Genomic DNA, 26,976 nt, shown 5'->3' on the forward strand with positions numbered 1-26,976 from the left:
TGTGAATGCTGGGATGTTTGCTTATACAAATGAAACTGAATTGAAATGATTCATTTTTAGTTTAGCTGACAGCAAACTAAATGGTTAATTCCACCTTAAGTCTTAGTCTGGATTAATTCATTCTTAAAAGATGAATTGATTAATTTGGAATGAAATAGATTCTTCTTTTTCTTTTGTGTCATTTTGAATGCAGTATCTGTATTTTACCGTCTTGGTTGAACCAAAATGCAATTTGAAGACATCTGTGTGTCCGACGTCTTCTTAATGACTGTTTTCTGTTCATCGAGTAGATCACAGTAGACACCAGGATAGAGCACAGAAGCATCATTCAAACCATACAAGTAAAAAACATCAGCTGACACAGAAACGTCAGTTTGTGAGCTTAAAATCACCTGCATCTACACACCTACACGCCCCTATTTTTGCTCATGAAGCGAGCGTACTTGGACGTCTGAAAAGTATCTACCTCAGGCGGAGAGGTCAGGTGCTTCACAGCACACGGTGTGCTCCAGTCTCTACACTAACTAATGCGCTCTTATTTAGTCATCAATCCCCTCTAGCTGATGTCAGCCGGTTTTCCACGGTCATACATACACAATGAGAGATTATCCATCATCTCATATAATGGTCCACTGGTACAACACTGATGGTTGATGGGAATTCAGCTGTAGTGAGCCTAATGTTCCCGCTCATAAGATTTCCTTCTGAAGCACGTGGAGTCGCCGCTGTTACTGAAGATGGCAGGACAGAAACTGCTAGACCACAGTGTGGCTGTTCTCGTGTTCAATTTTACTTCACAGTCACACTGACTCACTTTTTCTTTAATGTTTCTGCAAGCTAACAAACGCCGTGGTCTTTTAATTTTCCTCTGAATTGTAACGGCACACGTGATAAATACGCTTGTGTCAATGAAAAGGTTTAAAGGTAATAAACTTAAATGTATAGCTCAGCCTCGCTAAAGTTCAATTTATTACAAAGTAATAGAAATGTTAAAGCTTTTGAGAATCTCGTTTTTCTTTGTTACATTCACGTATGCATGTGCTCAGTGATTTTAGTGCCGTCTTTGCAGAATTCTATGCATCCTGTAATGAAATGTGCTCATTGGTCCTTCTTTTTTGCACCTGTCTCAATCACTCTTCTTTTCCCATCCTCACATAGCGTAAGCATGTCGTTACCCTTCAGCAGCCACACACGCGCTTACATTTATCTCTGTTTCATCTTCTCTGCTTTCTGTTTCTGACTCTTTTTCAGAATCTTTCATTTTCTCTGTTCTCCTCTCGTCACCATTTTCTTTCATTTTTGACTAGAGTCCAAAAACCGTCGATTACCAGTAAATGTTTGTCTGCGTTTGTATCTCCCGATTATAGACCTGAACTTGCATTACTTCTGGAAGTGGAGCGCCTTTGAGGACTACCTCCTCTTCTGCTTCGGCTTCACCGTCGTGTGTGCAGTCATCACCCTGCTGCTGCTGGACTCTGTGGTGTTTGTGGAGACTTTGGGTTCGCTGGCCGTGATGTTCGAGGCCATGCTGGGCGTCCCGCAGCTGCTGCAGAATTTCCATAATCGCTCCACAAAAGGCATGAGGTACAGTGTGCTCCAAGGTCAAACAGAGCTCTGCTCACTGCCCTCACACTGGCATACAGAGGCACAGTCATGTCAGGGAGTCTCAGCAGTGATTTATATTCTCATGAACACATTATGCTAATAAGGTCATTTATAGCTACTGAAGTCTCCGTGAAAAGAAAATGGAGAGTCACATGCATCTTAATTTCACTAATGAAATCATTTTTTAAATGTTTGAATTCTTTTAAGACAATAATTATAACAAAATTGTTTTAATTTATTTTATTTAACAATTCAAAGCCAAACAGAAAAATTCAAAACCTACAAATTAAAAAATTAATAATTTTTTTCCCTACAAGTCTTAGGACTGTGAACTGCTTACTAACAGTATGTGTCAGCACAAAACTGTCTCATGGCTTTAAAAGGTTAATGCCAGCATCATGTTTGTGATGTATTGTTTGTAGTTGGACTTATCGTGTTTGCTTTGTAAGAGTTTCAGATCAGATCATGCAAATGTGCTTTATTTTGGTTCGCAGCACACAAGTTTGTGAAAATTGTCCTGAATTTAGGGTAAAAAGAAGAAGCATGTGTTATTTTGTGTCCCACTTGGTTGTGATAGTTGCTGCTTAGGAGTGTAAATTTACTTGGAATGAGAGGCTTTTAAAAACAAGTGTGTAATCAGCGCTGGTGGATCACTCAAAGGTGTGAGGATCGTGCCCGAGCTCTGGCTGTGTGTTGTAGCTCTTCACCCTGCATTTTTAGAGCCGTGCACGACATATTTCCAGTCTTCAAGAACACTAGTATTTGGATGAAAACAGAGCAGATCTTAACTAAACCGACTGTCTGAGCTGAGGCAGAAGGAGAGTCCTGATACGCGATGTATAGCAGAATGTGTCTGCTTGTACAGAGAACTGTTGCCACGATCTGGAAGATTATCAAAAACTTATTGTCATTCAGCTGCCTCTCATTGATCTGAGTTACCATGCTTTCCATTATTTTGGTTAGTGGGCTACTTGCACCCTCTTCAACTTGCTGATTTGGGGATCTGCTAATTTGCGGTGCTCTCGGTAGAATGCTGGCATTATTTAAATGGACTGTCTGAGTCTTTGTAAATTAGCATATTGTTAGTAGATCATCTGCAGAACTTTTTACTCCCATCAGAGCATTTTTGTGATTGCAACCTCACTTAATTTGCTCTACTAATGAAATCTGGTCCTTAGTGCCCTACAACATCTGCAGAGCTGCACACTACAGCTTCTGATTAGTAAAAGTTTCAGTGAAAGATCAAAGATCGGTTTAACATATATACTCAGTTCCACTTGCACTTGTTGATTTCAGTTTGTGTGCCAGAGGCTGAAAATAGTGTCACAGTCTACAGCGTGGACCGGGACGTCACTTTGATTCTTATTGCACGAAAGGACGAGAGCACGAAGTCGCATCACGGATAGAAACAACTGGGTTATGCTGCTAACACAACATGCTAATGCTAAGCTAGCCAAGACTGAGTGTCTGCTGATCCCAGCTCAGCAGTCAGACCCTGAACTTCAACATGAGCTCTCAGGCTCCAGGCTCTGCTTCTAGAATCACCGTGATGATCACATCAAACTCTCGCTGCGCTGGTTTTTATCTTTGCTTTCTGGTGTCAGCTTTGTCTTCATACCCCAATACTAAGAGAAAGATCATATGTGTGTCATTGGGGATTTGTGTTGTGTGCATCTGTAGCTTGAAGGTTTATATTGTTAAATGGTAATTTTGAGACAATGTGTTCAAGTCGTTTTATGGAGAAATGGGAAAGTAATGAAATGAGATTTGTGATGAATTACTTTCTGTATTTGATATGTTGCCTAGCGATGGTGATGACTCTCAAAGTGGAGCCAGTGAGAACCAATCAGATTGATTGTCTGCTATCCTGTCTTCCTTCTCTCACCCCAACCAATCACAGCAGATGGCCCCGCCCCTCCCTGAGCCTGGTTCTGCCGGAGGTTTCTTCCTGTTAAAAGGGAGTTTTTCCTTCCCACTGTTGCCGAAGTGCTTGCTCATAGGGGGTCATATGATTGTTGGGTTCTTCTCTGTATGTATTATTGCAGGGTCTACCTTACAATATAAAGCACCTTGAGGCGACTGTTGTTGTGATTTGGCGCTGTATAAATAAAATTGAATTGAATTGAATAAGCAATATCGATAATGGAACTGGAATCTCTAAATTCTATCAATTCACATCCCTAACAATGAAGAATTTAAAAATCTAATGTTGCTCTAATATTTAAAGTATATTGCAAGTAAAATGGATTCAGCTTTAGCATTAGTTTCTGTCAGATATCTAAAACGTCACAGAGAAAGCTAGCCTAGATGCTTTTAGTATGTGACCAGAGCAAATGCAGGTTTTCTCCAAAAGACTAAAACTAAATCAGTCTCGTGCCAAAACCGACTGTCTGTTTAAAGACAGGAAACACCAAAATATGAGTGACAGTTATTAGTATTAGCATTAACATTACCACCAATGAACAGGAGTCCACAGATCCCTTAGAACAGTGGTTCCCAAACCTTTTTTGCTAGGCCCCCCTTTGTTTTACAAAAAAAATGTTCGCCCCCCCGTGCACCCCATATTTTGCTCCATTGCGGTTTATTTCACACCTCAAACATTTAGTAAACAATTAAGCAAATACAAGTAAACTGCAATAAATTACAGGTAGTAATAAAATAATCTCCAAACTCTTTTACGCAGCGTCCGCACCTACACGGGTATTTTTGAACACGCAGCTGTTTCGTCCACACGTAAACGGCGTTTCGAATCACCGAAAACGGAGATTTTTTAAAATTCCTTTTTTGCGTTTACGTGTGGACGAGGAATACAGAGTTGGTCACGCAACGTCACGCTGTGCGCCACGTTATTGTTAACATGAGATGAATTGCAGAATGGCAGATAGTCAGATTAACAGTATTTTGTCTCTATCTTCAGGTTTTACACGCTTACATACACGCATACTGTCCCTCCATTAGAAAGGCAGAGGTGTCACGGTGTGATTATTTTACGTGTAGTTGTTTTTTTCCTGTGTAATAATATTCAACATTGCTATCAATACATTTTTCAAAAAAATGCCTCTCTGTGCAAAATGGGTTTAAAAACATAAACAGCTGTGGGATCCTGTTTGTCCGTGATTTAGACAGGGGGAACAAATCGTGGTAGGATCAGCCTGATGTTATTTGTATCTCACTGTAACTTTACTGTATAAAGAGCAAACATCTCCAACATGTCAGGAGTAGTTAGTCATTACAACAAGTGTTTGTGAACTAAGAATCAAGAATGTGGGATCCTGTGTGTCCGTGATCTAAACAGCCCAGTGCTGCTCCCGAGGAAGGGAAAACCAACCCTGCAGGGAGACCTACCTCGGCACTTGTGCAGGTGAAGCCAAAGGGAAGATCTGCTTCACCATATTTTCTAGTCTTTGGCTTAGAATGAAGTTGGTTTGGAAACATATTCAGCGATGCTTCATCTCCTGCTTTGCGTTTGTGTGGCCGCCCCGTGCTAGCAGTGTCCAAGCGTTTTGTTTTTTTTACCCTTTTCATACCGCGCCCCCCCTGCAATGGCTCTGCGCCCCCCCTAGGGGGCGGGCCCCACACTTTGGGAAGGTCTGCCTTAGAAGATATAGTATAGAATTATTTTTAAAAGCGACATTTAAAAGGGATCCCTTAGGTTTGGGTCACCCCCCCCACTTAAAATTCAAGGTTTCAAGGTCACCTTGAATGAGAAGAGAAAGCAGAAGGTGGAAACGGGAGGCAAACAAAACCCTCAGCTTACATTATGAATGCTTTCCCAGTTAAGATTGTGTCAGAGTGAGTTAAGGTCAGTGAGCATGCTTATTAGCCTCTCAGGTAAATGACTGTGAGATCAATTACACTCCTAATGGCACAGAACCTCATGCTAATTATGATCATTATTTCCTTATTATGTCTGTCGTCAGTATAAAATCTGTGTGTTTATTAATATGCATTTATAAAAAAATACTTTTAATCTCTAGGAAACGACTGGCATCTTTTCATGAGGTTTTCAGGAAGTTACTGAAGTTGGTTAACATTCATACCAGGGGAGCGTAGTGAAGAAAGAAGAGCTAAAATTAGGAAATTACAGTGAGGTCAGCTGGAAGTAGCAACTCTCCTCGGCGCGGGGTTTGTTTTCCTTTAGTCGAGATTCCTTTTTGTAAAAATGCACAATGGATACATAACGTGTGTGTGTGTGTGTGTGTGTGTGTGTGTGTGTATATATAACGTGCGTATGTGTGTTCCTGTCTAGCTGTCTTTGTGAGGACCGAAATCTGCATTCTACTATACTTGTGAGAACCAACAGTCACTTGTGAGGACACACAACCCGGTCCTCAGAAATCTGAAGGCATTTAAAGCCATTTTTGAGGCTCAAAATGTGGTTTTAGTGTCAGGGTTACAATTAGGTTATGAGTAGGTTTAGGGTAAGGGTTAAGCATTCATTTTTAATGGTTAGGGCAGTGGTTCCCAAACTTTTTTTGCTAGGCCCCCCTTTGTTTTACAAGAAAAATGTCCACCACCCCCCCCACCACACGCACAAACACATCCTCCAGCCACAAACACCCATCTTTTGCTCCATTGCGGTTTATTTCACACCTCAAACATTTAGTAAACAATTAAGCAAATACAAGTAAACTGCAATAAATTACAGGCAGTAATAAAATAAACTATTAACTCTTTTACGCTACGTCCGCACCTACATGGGTGTTTTTGACAACGCAGCTGTTTCGTTCACACGTAAACGGCGTTTCAAATCACTGAAAACTGAGATTTTTAAAAACTCCTTTTTTGCGTTTACGTGTGGACGAGGAATACAGAAAGTGGTCACGCAAGTCTAAGGTATGCGCCTTTTTTCACGTCACGCTGTGGCCACGTTATTCTTTACATGAGATGAATTGCAGAATGGCAGATAGAGACAAAATACTGTTAATCTGACTGTCTGCAGGTTTTACACACAGTTACTGTCCCTCCATTTACAAAGGCAGAGGCGTCACGGTGTGATTATTGTACGTGTAGTTGTTTTTTTCCTGTGTAATAATATTCAACATTGCTGTCAATACATTTTTCAAAAATGCCTCTCTGTGCAAAATGGGTTCAAAAACATAAACAGCTGTGGGATCCTGTTTGTCCGTGATTTAGACAGGGGGAACAATTTCATACCGCGCCCCCCCTGCAATGGCTCTGCGCCCCCCCTAGGGGGCGGGCCCCACACTTTGGGAAGGTCTGGGTTAGGGTAAGGGGCTAGGGAAAGCATTATGTCAATGAAGGTCCTCACTAAGATAGCTGAACGGGGTTGTGTGTGCAGATTGTTAGCTATAGCAGTAGACTTATAACTGATGTTTTGATCCATGTGCACTTACTATAAAAATGAATTAATATTTCAAATATCATGAACTGATTGGTTTTGCTGTGTAAATATTTGCATTATATTTTCCAACATGAAGAATTATGGAGCTATTTTTAGTGTGTTGTGAGGTGAGAGGGGACCCGTGATATACTGTCAATGATTTCCTATTAGAGACGTTTGCTTTGTCTGCACTGAGCAGCAGAGTGACCGGTGTGTACCGTATAGCTTTATATCTTCAGTATGTCCCCACTTCCACTTCAGATTGCCATCCATGCTTTCTGTAACTACCTGCACATACTGTGTTACACCACCTGCATCTCTGATTGCATTTTTATCTTCAAGTTGCTGTTTTATGATCTACTGTTCTCTCGCAGTTATTTACCATTTCACGTCCTCAGGATCTAGGCTTGAACCTGAACATCACACAAAGATTGGCAACACAACAGGTCTTTGAAGTTGGGAGCATCAAATCCTTAAACTCAGATACGTGAAAGTCCCCAAAAATAAAAAAGGAAGTCAGCTGTGTTTATGTAGGAGGTATGAGTTAATCATAGAGTAATACTGCACAGTATTGGATGACTCATTCCACAAGATTATGCATTTTCACCAGGAATATTTCATAATTTCAGTATAGATATTGGCTTTATGGCACAAATGTTGCTGACGGTTGGAAACGGCACAGATGATCCCTCGCGATGCATACGTGAGGATTTTCCAATTTCTAGATATTAAACACTGTTTTCCACACGACGGTGTGGCACACAATCAACACTTGCTCTAATGCTATCCCAGGTGTAACAGTAGCTTGTTTTTGTGCACTCACATTCCCCTGAGCCCTATTACAGAGGTGTGATGCTGAGTGTATGGATCTGTTTCATGAAGGACTACGCACCTTTTCCAGGTCACCCAAATAATGACTTTCCAGGAGATGCATGGAAAAGTCAAGTAAAGGATGTGAAAGAAGCATGGAGTATATTTGACAGTTTGTTTAATATGTTTCCAGGCAACATTTTTTCATTTGTGCATATGTGTGCACACTCATTCTACTACTACTAATACTAGGAAAATTAAAGAGGTGACAGTTCAGTGAAGAAAAAATCCAACAAAAAAGCAAAAGACTGGATGAGCCTGACTGACGTGATTGGCAAGGAAAATTAGGTGTAGGTTTGAAAAAGTATTAATCCAAAGGGTTAATGTCATTAGCAAAATCTAATTAGTGTCAGCTATCAAGAGACAAGGTGGAAGCTCCAAATCAATGAGGATGACCTGAAAGCACAGGTTAGAGACACTTGTTAAAAAGAGGAGAAACGTGAGAGGAATTGATGATTAAAAAGAAATCCATGTTGTACTTCATGGCGTCCCCCAAGAGACCCTGGTCTGCACCTTGAATTTAATGTGTAAACTGTTGTTTGTCTCTGGGGTCCAAAAATCAAATGAAACCCGTTTTTTTGCTTTCGTCGTCTTCTCCTTTTCTTCCTCCTCCTCCTTTCGGCTGGTCCCTTTAAGGGTTGCCACATTGAATCATTTGCCTCCATCTCATCCTATCCTTAGTGACATCTACTGTCACACCAACCCTCTGCACGTCCTCCTTCAATACACCCATGAGTCTTCTCTTCTTCTGCCTGGTAGCTCCATCTTCAGCATCCTTCGCCCATCATATACACCGTCCCTCCTCTGCACGTGTCCCAGCCATCTCATCTCACCTCTCTTTGTCTCCAAATTGCTCAACCTGAGCTGTCACTCTGAAATAGTCATTATTAATCTGGCTGGTGACTGTCTGAGTATCAGAACTCTGTAACTGCTAGCTCCGTGCTCTGTCTTTTTGTCAGTTCCACCGTCTCCCAAACCATACCTCACAGCAGGTCTCACTAGCATCTTGTCATCATCCCCTTTCACTCTTGCTGCTGTCCTTCTATCACAAATCACCTCTGACACCCACTCCACCCTACCTGCACCCGTGTCTTCACCTCTCTTGACTGCTGCCTATTGCTTTGTGGTAATGTCAAGTTGACCCTTAAGTGTTTAAACTCATCTACCTTCACCACCTCTACTCCTTGCACATGTATTCTGTCCTTTCATTCCTATTTTCTCCAGAGCATACCTCTACCTCTCCAGGCTCTCTTCCACCTGCTCCCTACTCTCAGTACAGATCACAGTGTCCTCTGCAAACATCATAATCCAGATGGGAGTCCTCATCTGTTTATAGGGCTGCCACGATTAGTCGACTAGTCACGATTACGTCGACTGTCAGAATCGTCGATGACTGATTTAATAGTCGACGCGTCGTTTGAAGCTTTGTAAGATCCCAAAAGACGCAGGAATAAGTAGCAGGATTTAAGAGTGTAATAACGGACTGAAACAGAAGATGGCAGCACTGCATGTACAAGGATGCCAGCTGCCGTTAAACCCCGAAGAAGAAGAAGCTGCGTCCCAGAATTCATAGCGCAGCCCAGCTCAGTTTCCAACAATGGCGGCAGCTAGTTAGTTTTAATATTACTCTTATTATTCTTTCTGGGTCACAAAATAAACGTTTAACATATTTTCAGGCGAGAATGTAGCTGTGTAAACCTCAAATATCTGCTCAGTTTATCAAGACACCGCATATTTTCAAAAGCGCTCCGACGTTTTCGGAGACGTCGGTTACCCACTAGCTCGATAGCGAGCCGGGGGCAAGGCTCTCTAGAGCCGTGAGAACACCGGACTCCCAGCAAATCATTTTCAAACCCACCGCCGTCTTTCGCTACTCAGGTTAAACATGATATATAAGTCACTTAGATAACTTGAAAATGTTATTTTTGGCTTTTTTTTTTTTTAGTATTTTATCTGTTCCTGAGTAAATCGGTTTGGCTGAGATTAAGGCAAGGCAAGTTTATTTGTATAGCACAATTCAACAACAAGGTGATTCAAAGTGCTTTACAGAGACATTAGAAACAAAAACAAATAAAAAGCATGATTTAAAATTGATTAAAACAAGCAAACAAACAAACTAATTAACAAACAAACAAAACAGTATATAAAATCAAAACAGATAAAATCAAAACAGATAAAATCAAAACAGATAAAATCAGTAGTTAAATGTAAGTTTTGAAATTTAAGCTTAAAAGTGTGGATTTGGTGCTTTATTCAAATGCAGCTGAGAACAGGTGAGTCTTCAACCTGGATTTAAATAAACTGAGTGTTTCAGCTGATCTGAGACTTTCTGGGAGTTTGTTCCAGATATAAGGAGCATAAAAGCTGAATGCAGCTTCTCCGTGTCTGGTTCTGACTCTGGGAACTGATAAAAACTGATTAAAGTTATAGTTTTTACACAGCTGAATAAACGTCAAGCAGACAGCTGATTATCAGAAGTGTGAGATGCTGGAGAATTTACTCCGGTGTCCTGTTATATTTTAGATAGCAAGGAGTTTATTAAACTTCACCGAAACAATCTGCAAATTTCATTAAAATTTAATAAACTATCATCTTGTCTTTATTTTTAGTTAGCACAGACCTTAAACACTTAAAGCTGTAAGCTAATGATAGTTATATAAGAGCAGATGCTGCTGGTGCAATAAGCTGTATGCTGTACATCCAATGGATGATGATCTGATTAGTCGACTAATCGCAAAAATAATCGGTGACTAGTCGACTATCAAAATAATCGTTTGTGGCAGCCCTACCTGTTTATGTGTCCATCAGCACTTCCAAACCTATGAGAGCCATTTTTCATTCTTGGATCTATACAATGTCAGAGAGAGGGGACTCCTAATGTAGTCAGGCATATAGCTTTGGATGTGCTGACAGCCAAGCAGGTGATACTCTAGATGTCACTTGAATTATGGCCTCAGTGAGCGTCTGTTCTCAGTAGCTTCAAGCTCCCTTCATGCAGTAAACGTAGTCATATTGTATTATTGTGTTATAACAAGCAACACAGACTGCAGTACTTACTGGTATCTAATGTTTCACTGCTCGGCTACGTTTTGATTGACAAGTTGCTGCTGTATGTGTGTACATAGTGTGCAGATCCACTTTGTGTTTGTACAGTTTCAAAAAACCAAGACAGCAACAGACAAATGCCAAACCAACAGCTTCAAACTAATAAGTGGCTACGACTGTCGTTCCTACACAGGTATGAAAGCAGTCTTAAATATTTAATGAATTTACTATTTTGCATCTTTCAAATAAGTAGAAATTGCATAATCATCAGTTTTATGTGCTGTTGATGCCTAAGAATAAACTGGTTTCTTGCTGTTTAGTAAACACTGACTATGTAATGTTCTCAGGTTTAGATCTGAAGGTGTTTGGTCGTTGAATGAAGCTGCCAACCGCTCGGCTTTTTAAAAGCCTTCATTACTCAGGTGGATGCTGCAACCGGTGCTGGAGTTGCTATTTGTTTATGTAAACAACGTGTGTGTGTGTGTGTGTGTGTGTGTGTGTGTGTGTGTGTGTGTGTGTGTGTGTGTGTGTGTGTGATTGCTCAGCTGCCTGGGGAGTGTGTCTGTTTTTTTCTTTCGTCTCATTAAAGTTTATCACTTTTGCTTCCTGTCCCATTCTCCTTTGCTAGCTCTGCACCAAAGCCTCCAACCTTCACAATGTCACTCTGTGACAGTAAAGGGAACGCTGACGCTGGCCGTGTGTCTCTCTCACTGACAGTATGCAGACAAATACAGTGCTGGGCTTTCCTCTACTCTTTTTCTCTCTTAGTTAAATTTTCTTTATTGTCATGAATGTGAGAACAGAACTACTTGAAAGACTAAGCTATTATATAACACGTACATAACGATCTGTCCCTTATTCCCCATTTTTATCACACACTCTTACACATACACTCTAACACCTTGTTTCTTGCTCTCAGCTCAGGTTAACACTCTTCAGGCGTTAATAACGCTCCTACTGGGGATGGTAATGGGACCGTGGCCATTACCTGTAGGCCATTTCAACCAGTACCTTTACCTTTACAGTCTGGCTCTCGGGGGCAGCGCTAAGACCTCTAAGCAATTTGTGACCTGTGTATTAGAGCTATATCCCAGAGGAACCAACGAGTGTAATGTTGTCACTCTGTGTCCTGCTTATATGCTGTTGCTACCTTGTGATGGAAGATTTAATAGAAGCAGAATGCTCATCTACCTCACAATCAATCTAAATTCACAGGTTATTGCCTCTAAAACAAATGACACCTTAACCCTGAGCTTGAGCACAGTTTGAAGACCCATTAGGTGATCGTGGTCTGTTATTTGAATAAATTCTTACCTGTGATCTAAGGGAAATAGCGATTATTGTGAATAAATGACCGATGTCTCTCCATGACATAAGATAATTGGTCCAGCAGCCCGATGAGCGACGCTAATAAGCCCGATGAGACGGTAATTCTAGCTTTTAATTATCTTTATTTTTACCTGGACACATTTTACTTTACTTATTTGTATTTGGAGAAGAGTGATTTAGGAGATTCAGCCTGCCCTTTGTTGTTATTGCTCTTTCTTTTGTACGCATCATTTCAATGTCCGAAAGCAACTGTGTTAAAACTGTCAGCGAAGGTTCTCAGTCATCCAGCTCATCGTAGTCTAACCATGTGCAGTGCAGCGAGGAACGCCCAGACCTCTACATTGGAGAGACCAAACAGCCACTTCATGAACGTATGGCACAGCATAGAAGAGCCACCTCCACGGGACAAGACTCGACTGTCCATCTGCATCTAAGGTCAAAGGTCATTCTTTGAGGATGCCAATGTTCACACAGGCACACACCACAATCGAAATAAAAAGATGGGGACTCCTGTTGTAGCAGCTTGGCTTGTTCTTAGGACATGTTTTGTCCTCTCACACAGATTTCCTTTAGCAGCAGTTTAACTTAAACGGTGATGAATATGAGCCGTCGCGCTCTCACTATTCTCCTGTTGTGTATATTCGTAGCCCCGAGTGCCAGCACACTACTGCAGATGGAAAGAAAGAAAAGATGGTACTCAACCAACGCACAACATCTGTGTCTCACTCTGCGCCTGTCAGCAGTTCCCTCTATCTGTTCCTCTTGCTGCTGGGCTCTGATCAGGCCCCCTACCACAAACAGTTTTCAGCTGTGCCAGCATAATTACGAGAATTATTCTTAATGATCAATTAGCCTCTTTACGTGATAAACCTGCACTGGGTAATGCAATTTACCATTGGAATGATTGCTGTGCTTCTGTACACCTATTCAGATATTCCATTTAAAAACATAAATGTTTTATAATAAATAAAGATTTTGTTATTAATTAATGATTATTTATAACATTCTTTATCAGTTAGATGCTAAATTAAAAATGTGCCTTAGAAAGGGAAATTTCTGTGAGAAACTTTTAAGCTGATTTGTAAACTTTCCAGTACTGTGAATAAAGTTTGAATTACTGTGATGACAATAAAAGTTTCTCATTTTTAATAAATAAAAGCATTTTTCTCACCGGGCTCCTCAGCCTTCACTTTCTCTGCTCTTCTATGCCGTCGATGCTGTTATCATAGTGACAGAGAAGAATTTATTATCAAGGTAAAAATAAAAAAACAATAAAATGGAGAAATTCTGGTGAAGTTTTTTAGAGATACAGTCCTTCGTTTATCGCAGGAGTTGCGTTCTAAAAATAACCCGCGATAGATAAAAGTAGCCAACTTTATGTTTTTTACAATTATTCTAGATGTTTTAAGGCTGTAAAACCCCGCACTACGCACTTTATACACTTTTCTCAGACAGGCAGGAACATTTTCACACTTTTCTCACTTGTTTAAACTCTCAAAGTTAAAAACCTTCGTAGAAAAATACGTCCAGTATTATAGAAAGAAACCAAAGATCAAACCCTGTTTTCAGGTTTGATTTCAAGAAGAATGAGTTGAGTAAAATTTGACTCATCTGACTCTTTTGTTTCGCGTTATGTGCCTTAAAATCCGAAAAATACAGTAACTTCTACCTTCCTTTAGGATGTCCAGAAGTCCAACTTTTTGTGCGATGGTTAGCATCTTCCTCTGGCTTTTGGGTGCTAGCGCAGGAGCCTCTGACGGTGCAAAACGTTTCGTCAACATTGTTGTGTTTGTTGGGGAGAAAACTTACAAACATACAGTGCAGCACTTCAGAGTCACACTGCTAGAAATTGAAGATTTATGTAAATTTGACAAGCTGAACGCATCCTGTACTGTACAGGAGACACGGCGCGAGATTGATTGACAATGGTCTACAGCCAATCAGGATGCAGGAGACAATGCGCTGCAAAAAAAATAAAAAATCTGCGAAACAGCGAGGCTGCGAAAGGTGAACCGCGTTATAGCGAGAGATGAAGGGTTGAGGGTTGAACAAGGCTGTTCCAACATTTAGCAGCTACAGCTTCAAAGACGCGGTCACCTCGAGACTGGATGAGCTTTGAGAGATTGTGAGAGTCAAAGTTAAAAATAAACCCGCAGTTGGTAGCAGAGGATTTGATGCAGGGCCTTTGAATTCCCCAGATCTCAAAGCTTGTGTGGACCATAACATTTAGTCTGAATTTCAGCCTCGCACTTTATAAAATTTAAAGTCTCTTCTGTGTGTGTCTGAAACCGCTCTATGACATCTACAAGTCAAAGCTGTTTTAGCAGCATGACGTGGTTTAATATTCTGGCACATCTTGTTTTTTCAAATATTATTTAATTATTTTCAAACCGTGTTGACCGATTTTGAAAAACATACTTGCATTTATAATTATTAATGAATGAGATGTTTCTCATTCATTAATAATGTGTGTGTGCCACACCAAGGTTTAGTCACTGTATTTAATCTGAATGCAGTGTGCAGTGTCTTGACAGCCTTGCATGAAATACGTTTGTTTAGCTTTGAATCAGGTGGTATTTGAAAAGCAATGCTAGAGCATCCTTTCAGATTACACAAGATTACACATGTAATAAATATATTTAAATAGCCAGCACCAAAAAGCTTCCCCATCTATTCTGTCCTGTTGACATACTCCAATGAGGGATATAAAATATCCGTAGGCAAACTCTGTGTAACACCCCTTCTTCTCCTTTCCTCCCTTCTGCTTCATTTTGTTTAGCAGAATCCATCTTTTTCTGGCAGGTTGGGAACTTTTCGGTGTTTGCCTGTGTGCGATCGATCAACATGCATAATTCATAGTTAGTGCGTTAAGAGCAGCTAGGCTCCTCTCTCACTGGGCCCTTTGATTTTCGTCTCTATCTGCCTCCCTCGGGGAGAGCTGCAGCCCCGCTGCTACATCACCTCACCAGTACCCGCATGTGTGGGTGCACATGTGAACACGCACTTAAAACAGCATGTGTGGACACACATTTTAACCCAATGCACACATGCATGTTTGCTTTAAAAAATAAAGATGGAAAAGGGGATCTGAAGCTCTTCAAAGCTTTTAAGCATCAGCCCCTGTTTCTCCAGTGGGCCTTTTTCCACAGAGCTTTGTACTGGATCAGCAGTTTCTGGGACCTTCTGAACCCCCCTCCCATTGAGACTTTTTTTTAGGTCTCAGATGCAAAGTGTGATTCCCAGCTCAAAGCTTAAAGCTGTTGTGGGTTGGATCAGCTGCTTATTTATCTCAGTGGCAGCAGCAGTGGAAATGTGCTGTTTTTCTACTGAGATACCGAGGGCAAGATTTTGGCTCTTCGTTGTGGAAAAATCTACAGACAAATCTATCTAAATCAAGGACAGTTAGCGGAGAAACAACTGTGAAGGCAACTATTAAGTGTGACTCAGTTTCTATTACAAGTCACGTGGCACTTTGCCAATGACTCTACTATTATCTTCATTGTTATACACCAGCTTTACCAGCATTTAGAAGAAGGGCAGGAGGTATACATATAAATATATATTCCCCCCTCGCCCCTGTGGGCGGTCTATCCTTCAAGCTCGGGTCCTCTACCAGAGGCCTGGGAGCTTGAGGGTCCTGCGCAGTATCTTAGCTGTTCCCAGGACTGCGCTCTTCTGGACAGAGATCTCCAATGTTGTTCCTGGATCTGCTGGAGCCACTCGCCTAGCTTGGGAGTCACCGCACCGAGTACTCCGATTACCACTGGGATCACAGTTACCTTCACCCTCCACATCTTCTCGAGCTCTTCTCTGAGCCCTTGGTATTTCTCCAGCTTCTCGTGTTCCTTCTTCCTGATGTTGCTGTCTTTCGGAACCGCTACATCGATCACTACGGCCGTCTTCTTCTACCATCACTATGTCCGGTTATTTAGCCACCACCGTTTTGTCCGTCTATATCTGGAAGTCCCACAGGATCTTAGCTCGGTCATTCTCCACCACCCTAGGGGGCGTCTCCCATTTTGACCCCGGAACTTCCAGGCCATATTCAGCACAGATGTTTCTATACACTATGCCGGCCACGTGGTTATAGCATTCCATGTATGCCCTGCTTGCTAGCATCTTGCACCCTGCTGTTATGTGCTGGATTGTCTCAGGGGCATCTTTACACATCCTGCACCTGGGGTCTTGCCTGGTGTGATAGACCCCAGCCTCTATGGATCTTGTGTAGGGATGGGTATTGTTTAGGTTTTATCCGATACCAGTACAAAACTGGTACTTTTGAAACGGTGCCGGTGTTTAAACGGTGCTTGAACCGGTGCTTGAACCGGTGCTTAAAGAATGGAGAACACACACTTTGTCCAAAAACCTCTCATGTTCAGCTGTTTTTTTGTAAAAAGATAACAATGTTAGCCTTTTCTGCAGCTATGGGGCATATATGGCATCACTCTTGGCTGGAAGCAGTGCTTAAACAATGGAAAAAACACAAACTTTGTCCAAAAACCTCTCATGTTTAACTGTTTCCCACTTTTTCTTTGGTCATTTTAGCCTTTTTGGCCAGGGTGAAGGGAGCATCTGCCATCAAACAAGAAGACAGCCGCATGTAGCTATGATGATGTTTGCTAGTTCACCTTACATGCATTAATGTAATAACGTGGTTAGCCTACTCAACGTAAATTACACACGAGCAACATTAAGCTACTCACGCAGAGAAGAACGGCTGCTGCTGCATCATCATCCTCATCATTTCTGCTACACTGGCAGGGCTAGGGGCCAGGACTCTCCTCTTCGGGTTTTTGGGGGATGTTGCTAACTCCGGGTCCGATAACAGGCACCACACCCGCAGTAGATGCGCTCGGTGTGAGGTCTCGCAGCAAGCTATCAAATACGACGCATTTCTCGGCTTTTAAAAAAAACACTATGCGTCGCCAGGTGTTTCATCGGATTTGAGGTGTTACCTCCTTTGACAGTATCACAGTATCAGCTTAAAGCACTTGTTGCTGCTGAGTTTGCATCTTTTGCTGTGAAGTACAGCCAGACTTTGACCGCTTCGCCTTGGGCATTTTTAATCTGTAGCTCTGCTCTAAAAGAACGTACGTACCTGGCCCCGCCTACTATCCTCGGAAATGTAAAACGATTGGGAAAAAAAGCACCTAAATGTGCGCTGCTTTTCGGTCTGGTTACTACCGTCTATGACAGAACCCTAATCTTGTGCTCAGAGCTTGTTCCTGTGTTGCCATGATTAGTGCCTCTGTGCTGTCTTTCAGTCCGGCTTTGTCCAGCCACTGGTAGGATTTCTGGATATCAGCCACCTCCGCTATCTGCCGGTGGTACATACCGTGCAGGGGCCTATTTTACCAAAGAGTAAAACAGTGAAATGTGGATTATTAAATATTAGGTCTCTCTCCTCCAAGTCTCTGTTGGTACATGACTTAATAATTGATCAACAAATCGATTTACTCTGCCTTACAGAAACCTGGTTGTAGCCGGATTTCTTTTCTGCTCTTGATGAAGGCGGTCGCACTTTTCTCCTCTCGTCCTCCTCCTCTCCCTTAGCTTCCCCTTTGGTTTGGCTAAAACCTAAAAGTAGTCAGGTTCTATTGGCTCCATATACATTCTGATGTCTGATTACTTATTATCTTTAATGTTTGGAGTCTTCAACTAAATGAGTTGAAATAACTTGATTGACACTGTTTTTGTGGTCGTTGCAAGTGTTGTCCAATGTCCTCACCTTAAAATTCACCTTGCCACATATTTGCTTTGGGCATTTAACACCTGCATGAATTGAAACCCAGACCGGTGGGAATGTTTTGGTTAACACAGGGCCTGGAGTCAGCTTCAGTTTTCACTGTAAGGTTTATTTCTCTGTCTTAAACATCGTCATTGAGTTGTCACAGATAAAACTGTCTGCCGCCAGCTTTGAGGCGACGTTACAGTTTGTAATTGATTTTAGCAGTTGCAAAGGAATTCAGAAATGAAATGCTGAGATTCTGTTTCACAGAGTGACATTTAAAGATGCACCAGGCGTCTTTGTAAATATTTGGGACGTGAAATTAGAAAATAGCACAAACTGACTCGTTGTCCTTTTCATTCTCTCTCCTTTCATCCTTCTCTCTCTGTCTCTCTTTCTAAATGTCACTCAGCCCTGCTTCCTGTAGTAGCGTTCCACTTGTCCACTCTGGGCGCTTAGAGGAGTTAATAGGTGGCCTGGCAGCGCTCGTTCAATACACAGTCCCATTACTGCGAGGCTCACATACCGCACAGCCACAGCAAAGTGCAATCAGACCCCCTCTCTGTTTCTCCATCTCTCTCCCCTCTCCTGTCGCTTCCATCACCATCAGGGTGGCTTCGTTTCTCACACCTCTTCAGATTTATTATTCCTCTGCCTGGTTACGTCGTCATCCATCTCTGGGAATTTTCTTCATTTTGTCTCCCGTATCCTCCTGTGTCCACGTCCACACCTGAAACACACAGTTCAAGATTTCACCCTTTCCTCTCCCGTTTCTAGCCTCTTAGCTCAGATGAAGGCGTTTGGTCGTTGAATGAAGCTGCCAACCGCTTGGCTTTTTAAAAGCCTTCATTACTCAGGTGGATGCTGCAGGATGATGCTGGAGTTGCTATTTGTTTATGTAAACAATGTGTGTGTGTTTGCGTGCATGTGTGTGTGTGTGTTTTGGTGAGAATGTGAGAGAAAATGTGCATTTTAACACACCCTGTTTCTGTTTCCCTTTTAGTACAATTTAACACAAAGTGGTGATGTTGAGTTGTGCGTGTGTGTGTGTGTGACAAAGCTACTTAGTATTCTCAATCAATAGCATAATCACGCCTTTTCCCTGCGGGCACTCAAAGCCTTAATCAGGACCAAGTTCAATTGTTTGTTCTGTATGTCTTTCATCAACTGTCGAGTGAGCCACAAACGGCGTCTCTGCCAGATGGACCAACATGAGAGTAGCATGACAAACAGTAACACGTGGGAAGCATGTTTGTGAGTTTGTGCGCGTGCCTGCGAGACACAAACGACCTCAAACTGGTGTTTTGTCTTCATTTTCCCACTCTGTTGTGCAGACTTCTTCTGTACAGATGACCCACTCTGCTTAATTACATTGTTAATGACTCTTCCTCATTAATGATGTTTGCTGTCTCCTGAGCAAAGAAATGAGTCAACGCGGGGCTCGGAGTATTCGGCAGGGTGGGGTTTAGGCTCCGGCAGAGAGGCTTGCCGGAAAAACCGAAGCTGTGATTAGGCAGAAGAATAAACGAGGACAGAAATAGACATTCAGTGAAATAAACCAAGAATAGTTTGTCGTCAGAGATGCAGCAGGTGACGTTTTTATGTAAAATTATTTTGACCTCTAAGAGCTCTCGTGGGTGTAGTTTTCAACTTTTTTACTCTTCTTTTTTCCTCTTCTTCACCATGAGCTGCTCACTTGTCTTGACCTATACCCAAATTTGGGTGCAGAGTCCCATTGAGCATATCCACATGACCATATACACTCACTGACACTTCGTTAGTTATATCTAGTATGGGGTTAGGGCCCCTCTTACCTTAAGTACTTCCTTAATTCTTTGTAGCATTAATTCATCAAGGTGCTGGACAGAGATACTTTTTTCAAGTAACGAGTAAAGTAAGGGATTACTATTGCAAAAACGGTAATTAGATTACCGTTACTTTCCCGTAGGAACGCTGCGTTACTGCGTTACTAAAACCGTGATTTTTTGCGAGAATGTCTCATGACAGTGACGTAAGCGAGTGCGACATTCGTGACAACAGCTGTGTGCAGATCAACAATGGATCATATATCGAGTGCAGAGAGAGTATGAGCGTGCAGCGTTTAAAGCGTGGAAGTACTGACCTTACTTTGAGTTTGATTCCATAAAAAGTGACAAAAACATTAGTGTCCGCTGTGCGTGGGAAGAAAACTTCTTTTTACAGCGAAAAAAACCCCTAAACTTCCAAACAAGCACCGAGTAGCTACGACGTAATGGGAAACTCACAGAGAAACTCGCGGATTCTTCCACTGACGGCTGCAGCACACCTGCACTAAAGCAAACCTCCGCCTACCCCACTCCTGCTTTACAGGTGAAAATAGAGCAACAGGACCGCTGAGTCTTTGACTTTATTTATTTTCTGCTGTGTTTTACTTGCATCTATTTGAAAGACTGAGTGTAAACACAAAAAAAAATATTTTATTTTATGTGCTGGAATGTGCAGAAAATAGGTTTAAATGTTAAACTAATTTATTCAAGTCAGAGAATGTTGCAGATAATTAAATTTTTGCTTCATGCATAAAGTTAAAAGGTTAAAACTAATAAAACAAGTTTTAAAAAGAGACTTTTCCATTTGATTACATTTTGTATGATGGATTATGCAGAAAAAGTAGAATTGGGCTGAAAGATCTATCACTTTATCACCTCTTCAGGTTGTAAATCGTGTTTTTAAAAAGTAACTAAGTAACTAAGTAATTAATTACTTTTGAAAATAAGTAATCAGTAAAGTAACGGGATTACTTTTGGGGGGAAGTAATCAGTAATTAGTTACTGATTACTTTTTTTCAAGTAACTTGACCAACACTGGTGCTGGAATCATTTCTCAGAGATTTTGGTTCACACTGACATGATCGCCTCACACACTTGCTGCAGATTTTTCAGTTACAACTCCATCATGTAAGTCTTCCATTCCACCACATCCCAAAGGTGCTCTATTGGATTGAGATCTGTGAAAGTCATTTGAGTGAAGTGAACTCGTTTTCTTCTTCAGAAAACCAGTTTGATATGATTTGAGCTGTGTGACATGGCATATTATCCTTCTGAACATGGCTACACATTCCCAGATAGCAAAATTGGTATGGCCTAGATCTGGCCCACACAATGTGCTTACACATGGCCCACATACCGCAAAGAATGACGGCCCTTTGGTGGCCCAGATCTGGTTTAACAGAGGTGGCCTACACATGGGCCAGCACAAGGCCAGTTGCAGACACACTGCTGGCCCTGTGCTGGCCCAGAACAGTTTCAGTTCTGGCCCCAGATGTCAGCCTAATGTGTACCTTAATCAAGCCATGTAATAACAACATGTGCCAGAACATAATAGTACATAATAAAGTGTACACTCACAAACCTGCATTTGAAACGTTGGCTACCATAGCAGTATAGTATTGCAACATGGCATTTGGGTCTTCTAACAAAAATAGGAAAATAGGAACATAAACAGTGCCATCATTGAGATACATGACACCAGTCAGTCAGAAGTACCAGCTTGATGCCAGATCTGGGCCAGACCCGTTTCCTATGAGCCTGGCCACATAAACCAAACCACAATCGAGCCAGATGTGGCATGCCATCACATAGACAGTGGCATCTATGCCAGGCCTGGCCATATCTGGATGACATACCACTCACCATGCCAGAAGTCAGGTAGCAGTGCTGGCTAAATACCAGCTCTGGGCCAAACCTGGACCAGACAGTGCAAATGGTTCAGAGTAGCAGCTGATAAGTCTTTTAAGTCTTTTTAAATACTAATAATGAGATAACACTTTGTTCCTTTTTATGCTATGGAGAGGAGCAGAGTAAAGGGAAAGACAGAGTCAGTAAAAACAAAGATGGCAGTTGTGCAGGACAATGGAGAAAAGGGAAAAAGTGGCTCAGTGAAAGGAAAAAAAAGCAGAGATAAAACAGCAAAAGAAATCTCAGCGTCACTTAAGAGCCTTCTTTGAAGAAAAAGAACTTCAGCTGAACAAAAAGCAAGTATTTTCCCTGAGGAGTACTGGCGTCTCTGAGAGAGAGAGTGAAGTAAAAGCACAATGATTTAAAATTCCTTAGCTTGCTTATTTTTGGAGCAGTTCAATCAAACCGTTGAATGTTTACCCCGAAAGTTTAAATTGTTAGGGGAGCGTAACACACCGCTGACACTCCCTGATCAGCCTGTGGGAGCAGTGGGAATAGCCTGGTTCTTATGAGCCTGAGCTGGTTAAACTGGATGAAGCCAAGTCAGATGGACACTGGAATGTTTTTAAAGCTTTCAGAGTGAAGTTGGTAATAAAAGACATTTTGTGACTTTGAAACTTTGCTGAGAAAAAAAAACTCAATAGAAATGTGAAGAATCCTTCAGATCCAGTCAACAGCCTGAATGACAAACCTTTTAGAAGAGCACGTTGTTGCACTGATGCATGGCTGGCAGACTTCTCGTTACTGACTGAATGCTGGATTGTGCCATAGATTTTGCGTAATTTTACATATGCATAGTAAAAGTATAACCTTCTAAAATGTATTTTAGACAGAAAATTCCCAAACTTTTAAAGCATTTTTTTTAATCGGTACCTATATGTGCAATTTTTATGTCCTGCTGATGATTTAAATTACAGCTATTACTCTCTCCATTCAGATAAGTTAGGGGTTTCAAAAAAGCTGCCTATAGAGTAATGAAGTTGGAAACAGTTTCCAGAGGGACTCGGGCTATATCAGAGCATAAAAAGAGTCACATATTTCTCCAGACATAAAAGTGTCCAAAGGAATCGAGTCGCGGTTGGATTATCACCGCTCTAATATGAGTGAGTCATCTGAGTTCATTGTAACAATAGACCTTTGGTAGGATCCTTTGTGATCTTACGAGCATGCATAGGAGCGAGACTGTCATCTGCAGCTGATCTGTGACGAATTAAAAATGAGAAAGTTTAACCATTCGTGTGTCATTGGTAGCGTAGTGAACTGATGCTGTCCTCTGGTTACAGTGGACTCGTGCATTCTTCCGGTTCTTATATCAGAAATGGCTGAGATCATTTTCACTTCCTCTGGCCTGTTTGTCAAAATAAGAACACTTGGTTTAAAGGAAGTCACCTTTAAATGAAGCTATTATTTAAAAGGTGTTCAAATTGAATCATTAAAATGCGTCACTGTGCAGAAGAGTCACAAAGACATATAACCTGAACCATCTACATTTGGTACAGTTACACATATCTTGAGTAATTTCTATGGCAGGGCGAGCTTGTTTGTGTTCCTCATCAGCCTGAAGGGAGCCCAGGGGAGAGTTTGATGCCGCTCTGCAAGGGTAGCTGAAGGATAGTGCAGGACTGCCGTCCCCACGGTCATTAGGCTGCCTGTGCTCGACACACACTCATCATCCATAGCGATCTCGCAGAGGTCTCCGTCCCGCTCGCAGAGGTCCCTCACTTTCTCTCTGGTGGTTTGGCTCGTCTTAGCCCCGTCTCTTTCTTGCTGCATGCTGGATGAATTCTGTTTTCCGCAGCCTCTCTGTCTCTGTCTCTCTGCACTCCCTCACCGCCTCCCGTGTGACCCTTTTACTGTATGTCTCACTGATGACTGATTGTCCTGGCCAGGCCCAGCCAGCTCTAATAAAAAGAATAAACTCATATTACATTCATGCCTATGGGTCTTTGCTGTTCACAAAGAAAGAATAAAAAATAGAGGAGAGAGCAGAGAGTAGGTGGAGTGGGAGTGAGGTGCTGTAAGAGCATAGAGCATGAAGGGTAAGAGTTGAAGGAGCTTGACAGTAAATGAGTCAAGACTGCAACAAAAAGGAGAAAAGGGTGGGAAGGAGGCAAAAGCTTGAGAAGGCAGTGTGAATAACTGATGGAAGAGTGCAATAAGCAGTGATGAGACGGTGATTTCTGTACTGTGCTTTTCGCAAATTTTCAGATGACTTCTTCAAGGTCCCGTGTTAGGAGCAGGCTGCCAGCTTGGCTGATGACTCGAGTCTTTCTTTTCAGCCCCGTGTCTCCGACAGTCTTTCCTTTGCTTTCTCTAACTTGCTCTGATCAATCAGAAGCTTAGACTAAACTTCACTCTGACTAATGATTTTTCACTGCCTCTCCTGCTGCTGCTTAGACAGCGGGAACTTAATCAAGAAAATAAAAAAATCAGTTTAAACTTTTCAAATGAAAACAAAAAGCTACTTTTGGCTGATAGTGCTGTTATTTTGGACTCTTTGGGGAAGCCTAATCAACAGGAGGATTGTTTGTGTGCTGTATAAAAGAAAGCATTTTAAGGTAATAATTTAATATTTTGGGAAATAAAAACTTGTTTGCTTGAAAAAGCATTCCCCTCCTTTTATGCCTGTGCGATAAATATTCACCTGAAGTCAGCAAATTAGTTAGTGATAATAAGCAACTCCAAGGCCAACTGACAGAATAATCATCTGCTGCATCTGTACAGCTGAACTGTGAAACTGACATGCATGATTTTAGGTTAGAGTCACGTGAAAAGAATTTTTCATTAAATTCTGTGTTGTCTTGTTAAGAGGCTGTGTAGCAGCTAGATGCTACTAATCAAATGCACTGGATTAATTAATCATGAGCTGATGTGACCACCTCTATAAAGCAGAGGGTTGGGCAGTTTGCTGGTCTGGAATATTAAGCTGTGTGTTAATAATACAATGCCACAATCTTCCCTGGGGTGGATGTCCCAGCAAATTCACCCCAACGTCAGACTGCGCAATACTCATTGCAGCAGTTTCCTGCACCTTAACAGCGGGCATGTTGGAGGGTATGCTGGTGCTTCCTGGAGTCTTCATTGGTTGCCAGTCAATACATTTCTCACTCATAACCCTTCCTAACGTGGAGTTGTCATTTTTACACTTGTTGTTTTCAGTACAAATTTAACAAATGATTTATATCATGTTTATGAGTGATGAGTTAATAAGCGGGTAGGTACAACCCAGCAGAACCAGACTAACTGCTCTCGGTTTGACGTTTAGCTTTATGCTAAGTTATGCTAACTGGCTCCAGTTATGCTAGCACACTAGCATCTATCTTCTGTCTAATGCTGAGCAAGAAAGCCAGTTTGCAAAATGTCAGTGCTTTGAGGAAAGCTCACACTTGTCTCTTTGTGTTTCCATTGCTCCAGTGTGAAAATGGTGCTGCTGTGGACAGCTGGTGACGTCTTCAAGACCACCTATTTTGTGATGAATGAAAGCCCGGCGCAGTTCTGGGTGTGCGGTTCAGTCCAGATCCTGATTGATGTCGCCATCCTCCTCCAGGTCCTGTTTTACAGCCAAGACACAAGAGCCAAGCTGGGCTGAGCATGGCTGTTACAGTGACTAACACAAAAGCCAGAGTGTTTGAGTAAGTTTCGAGGACTCTGATGACTTCACGCCCTTTACAACATGCTGGAGTGTTGATAACGTTTAATGTTTAGTGCCAGAGTAAGGACAAATCAAAGTCAAATAGTGTGTTTGTTTTGTGTTTCTTTGGTGTGTTTGTTCACTTCTTTTACTGTTCATACTATCCTAGTGTCAAAGAGACCCAACCGAGTGACCTGTAAACGCCGTAAAGCCAAAATTCATGCATTAGCATCTTTAATCATGCCCTAGCACCTAAATGCATTTGCCTGTACATTTGTCCTTATTTTGCTACGTGTCTCCTGAAGTGTAGTGGGCATGGAAATTGTAAGGAGGATGCATTACTCATATTGGCAGCTCACTAACGACAAATATGTGCTTCTGTAACAACCGTAACAACCAGTCCTGCACTGGTAGGCCTTCACTGGACCCTGCTGCCTGACTGATGGCTCTCCCACTTCACACTCCTCACTTCACTGGACTGTTTCTCATGATACATAATATGTGAGCTTGTCTGTGCCTTTGCATGTGTGCGAGGTTGTCGTTCTCTCTGGTGTGTTAGTACAGCTAAAATTGCTTTTCGCCGTTGGCATCGAGAGCCAAGCCAAAGCTTCAGAATGTACATGGAGTAATCTACACAGGCCATCAATCTGTGTGTTATGTATGGTGGTTTGATTGACGTGCAGTACATGTCTCCACACAGTATACATAGAAATATGAAAAATGTGGGCAGTGATGGTTTGCACTTTTCCTCAGCTGCAAAATGTGTTACGGGCATCGGAAACACAGCAGACTTCAGGGCAACTAAACTTCTCGAGGGGACAGTGTTACTGAATCTTTGTGCTATTGCAATTTCTGCCAGTGTATTTAGGTTAAGCTGTTTTTCGCTCATCTTTTCCTCATTCAAAAAGGAGGAAAGATTATATATATATATATATTTACCTTGGTTATTGACTAGATGGTGTCCACACCCAGTAAATAATAAGTGTGCTGCTAACAGATATTTAAAAAAGGTCAATTGTTCGTGTTCAGTTTTCTTAAACTTCATCATTAAGTCAAATCCCTTCATTATCAAGCCCATCGTTAAAATCAAAGGTGATTTTATTTTCAGCAACAGGAAATAACTTTTCTTTTAACAATCATTTCCTTTTCTGATTGGCTCATTAATACACTCGCTGTGATTTTAATAGGTCACTCAGTCTAACTGCAGGTGGCTGATTCTTCGCTTTAGTCCAAGAGGTGAAGTGGTGCAAAAATTATTATTTTTTCTTCCGGTCTCGTTGTTCCAGATCAATTATGTGTCTTTCAAATTTTGTTTCCTCATTTTAAAACATAATCAGGCTTATATGCACTGATTTACCTGTAAAACACTTAAAAATAGCTCATTAAAATCGTGTCTAAGCTGCTAACTGAGGGTCTAAAACTGAAGTTAGCCGATGCACTGAAAACAGGCGGATGCTGTGAAAAGAACCGAAAATGCTTCCAGCTCATCATTTCCACAGTCTGAATGACATTTAAGCGAAACCATAGAAATCAAAATCAAAAACAAAGACTCCTTTCAGACAGAGCTTAATATTTCATTTTCATTTTATCTAGGGTCAGTTTTTAAAATATTAGAAAAGCAAATTCTAGCAATATTTAACCTCCTAAGACCTGAACTCTTCCACAGCAGCATTTTTAATTTCTCTTTGCTATTTGGGCTGATTGGTATGGA

General features: G+C 41.6%; 1 protein-coding gene across 1 annotated transcript in view; it reads left to right on the forward strand.

Annotated features, from left to right (window-relative positions):
- The window catches only part of si:dkey-246g23.2 (solute carrier family 66 member 2), a 56,228-nt gene extending 29,339 nt beyond the window's left edge, over positions 1-26,889 (forward strand). The window contains exons 4-5 of the mRNA XM_040024977.1: positions 1,368-1,584; positions 25,049-26,889. Coding sequence (XP_039880911.1) covers positions 1,368-1,584; positions 25,049-25,223 — 392 coding nt within the window. The 3' untranslated portion in view covers positions 25,224-26,889. The remainder of the gene's footprint in view (positions 1-1,367; positions 1,585-25,048) is intronic.
- Positions 26,890-26,976: the final 87 nt, after the last annotated feature.

The sequence above is a fragment of the Simochromis diagramma genome, unplaced genomic scaffold (assembly GCF_900408965.1).
Source record: "Simochromis diagramma unplaced genomic scaffold, fSimDia1.1 OVJJ01000293.1, whole genome shotgun sequence".
In the NCBI taxonomy this organism is placed as follows: Eukaryota; Metazoa; Chordata; class Actinopteri; order Cichliformes; family Cichlidae; genus Simochromis; species Simochromis diagramma.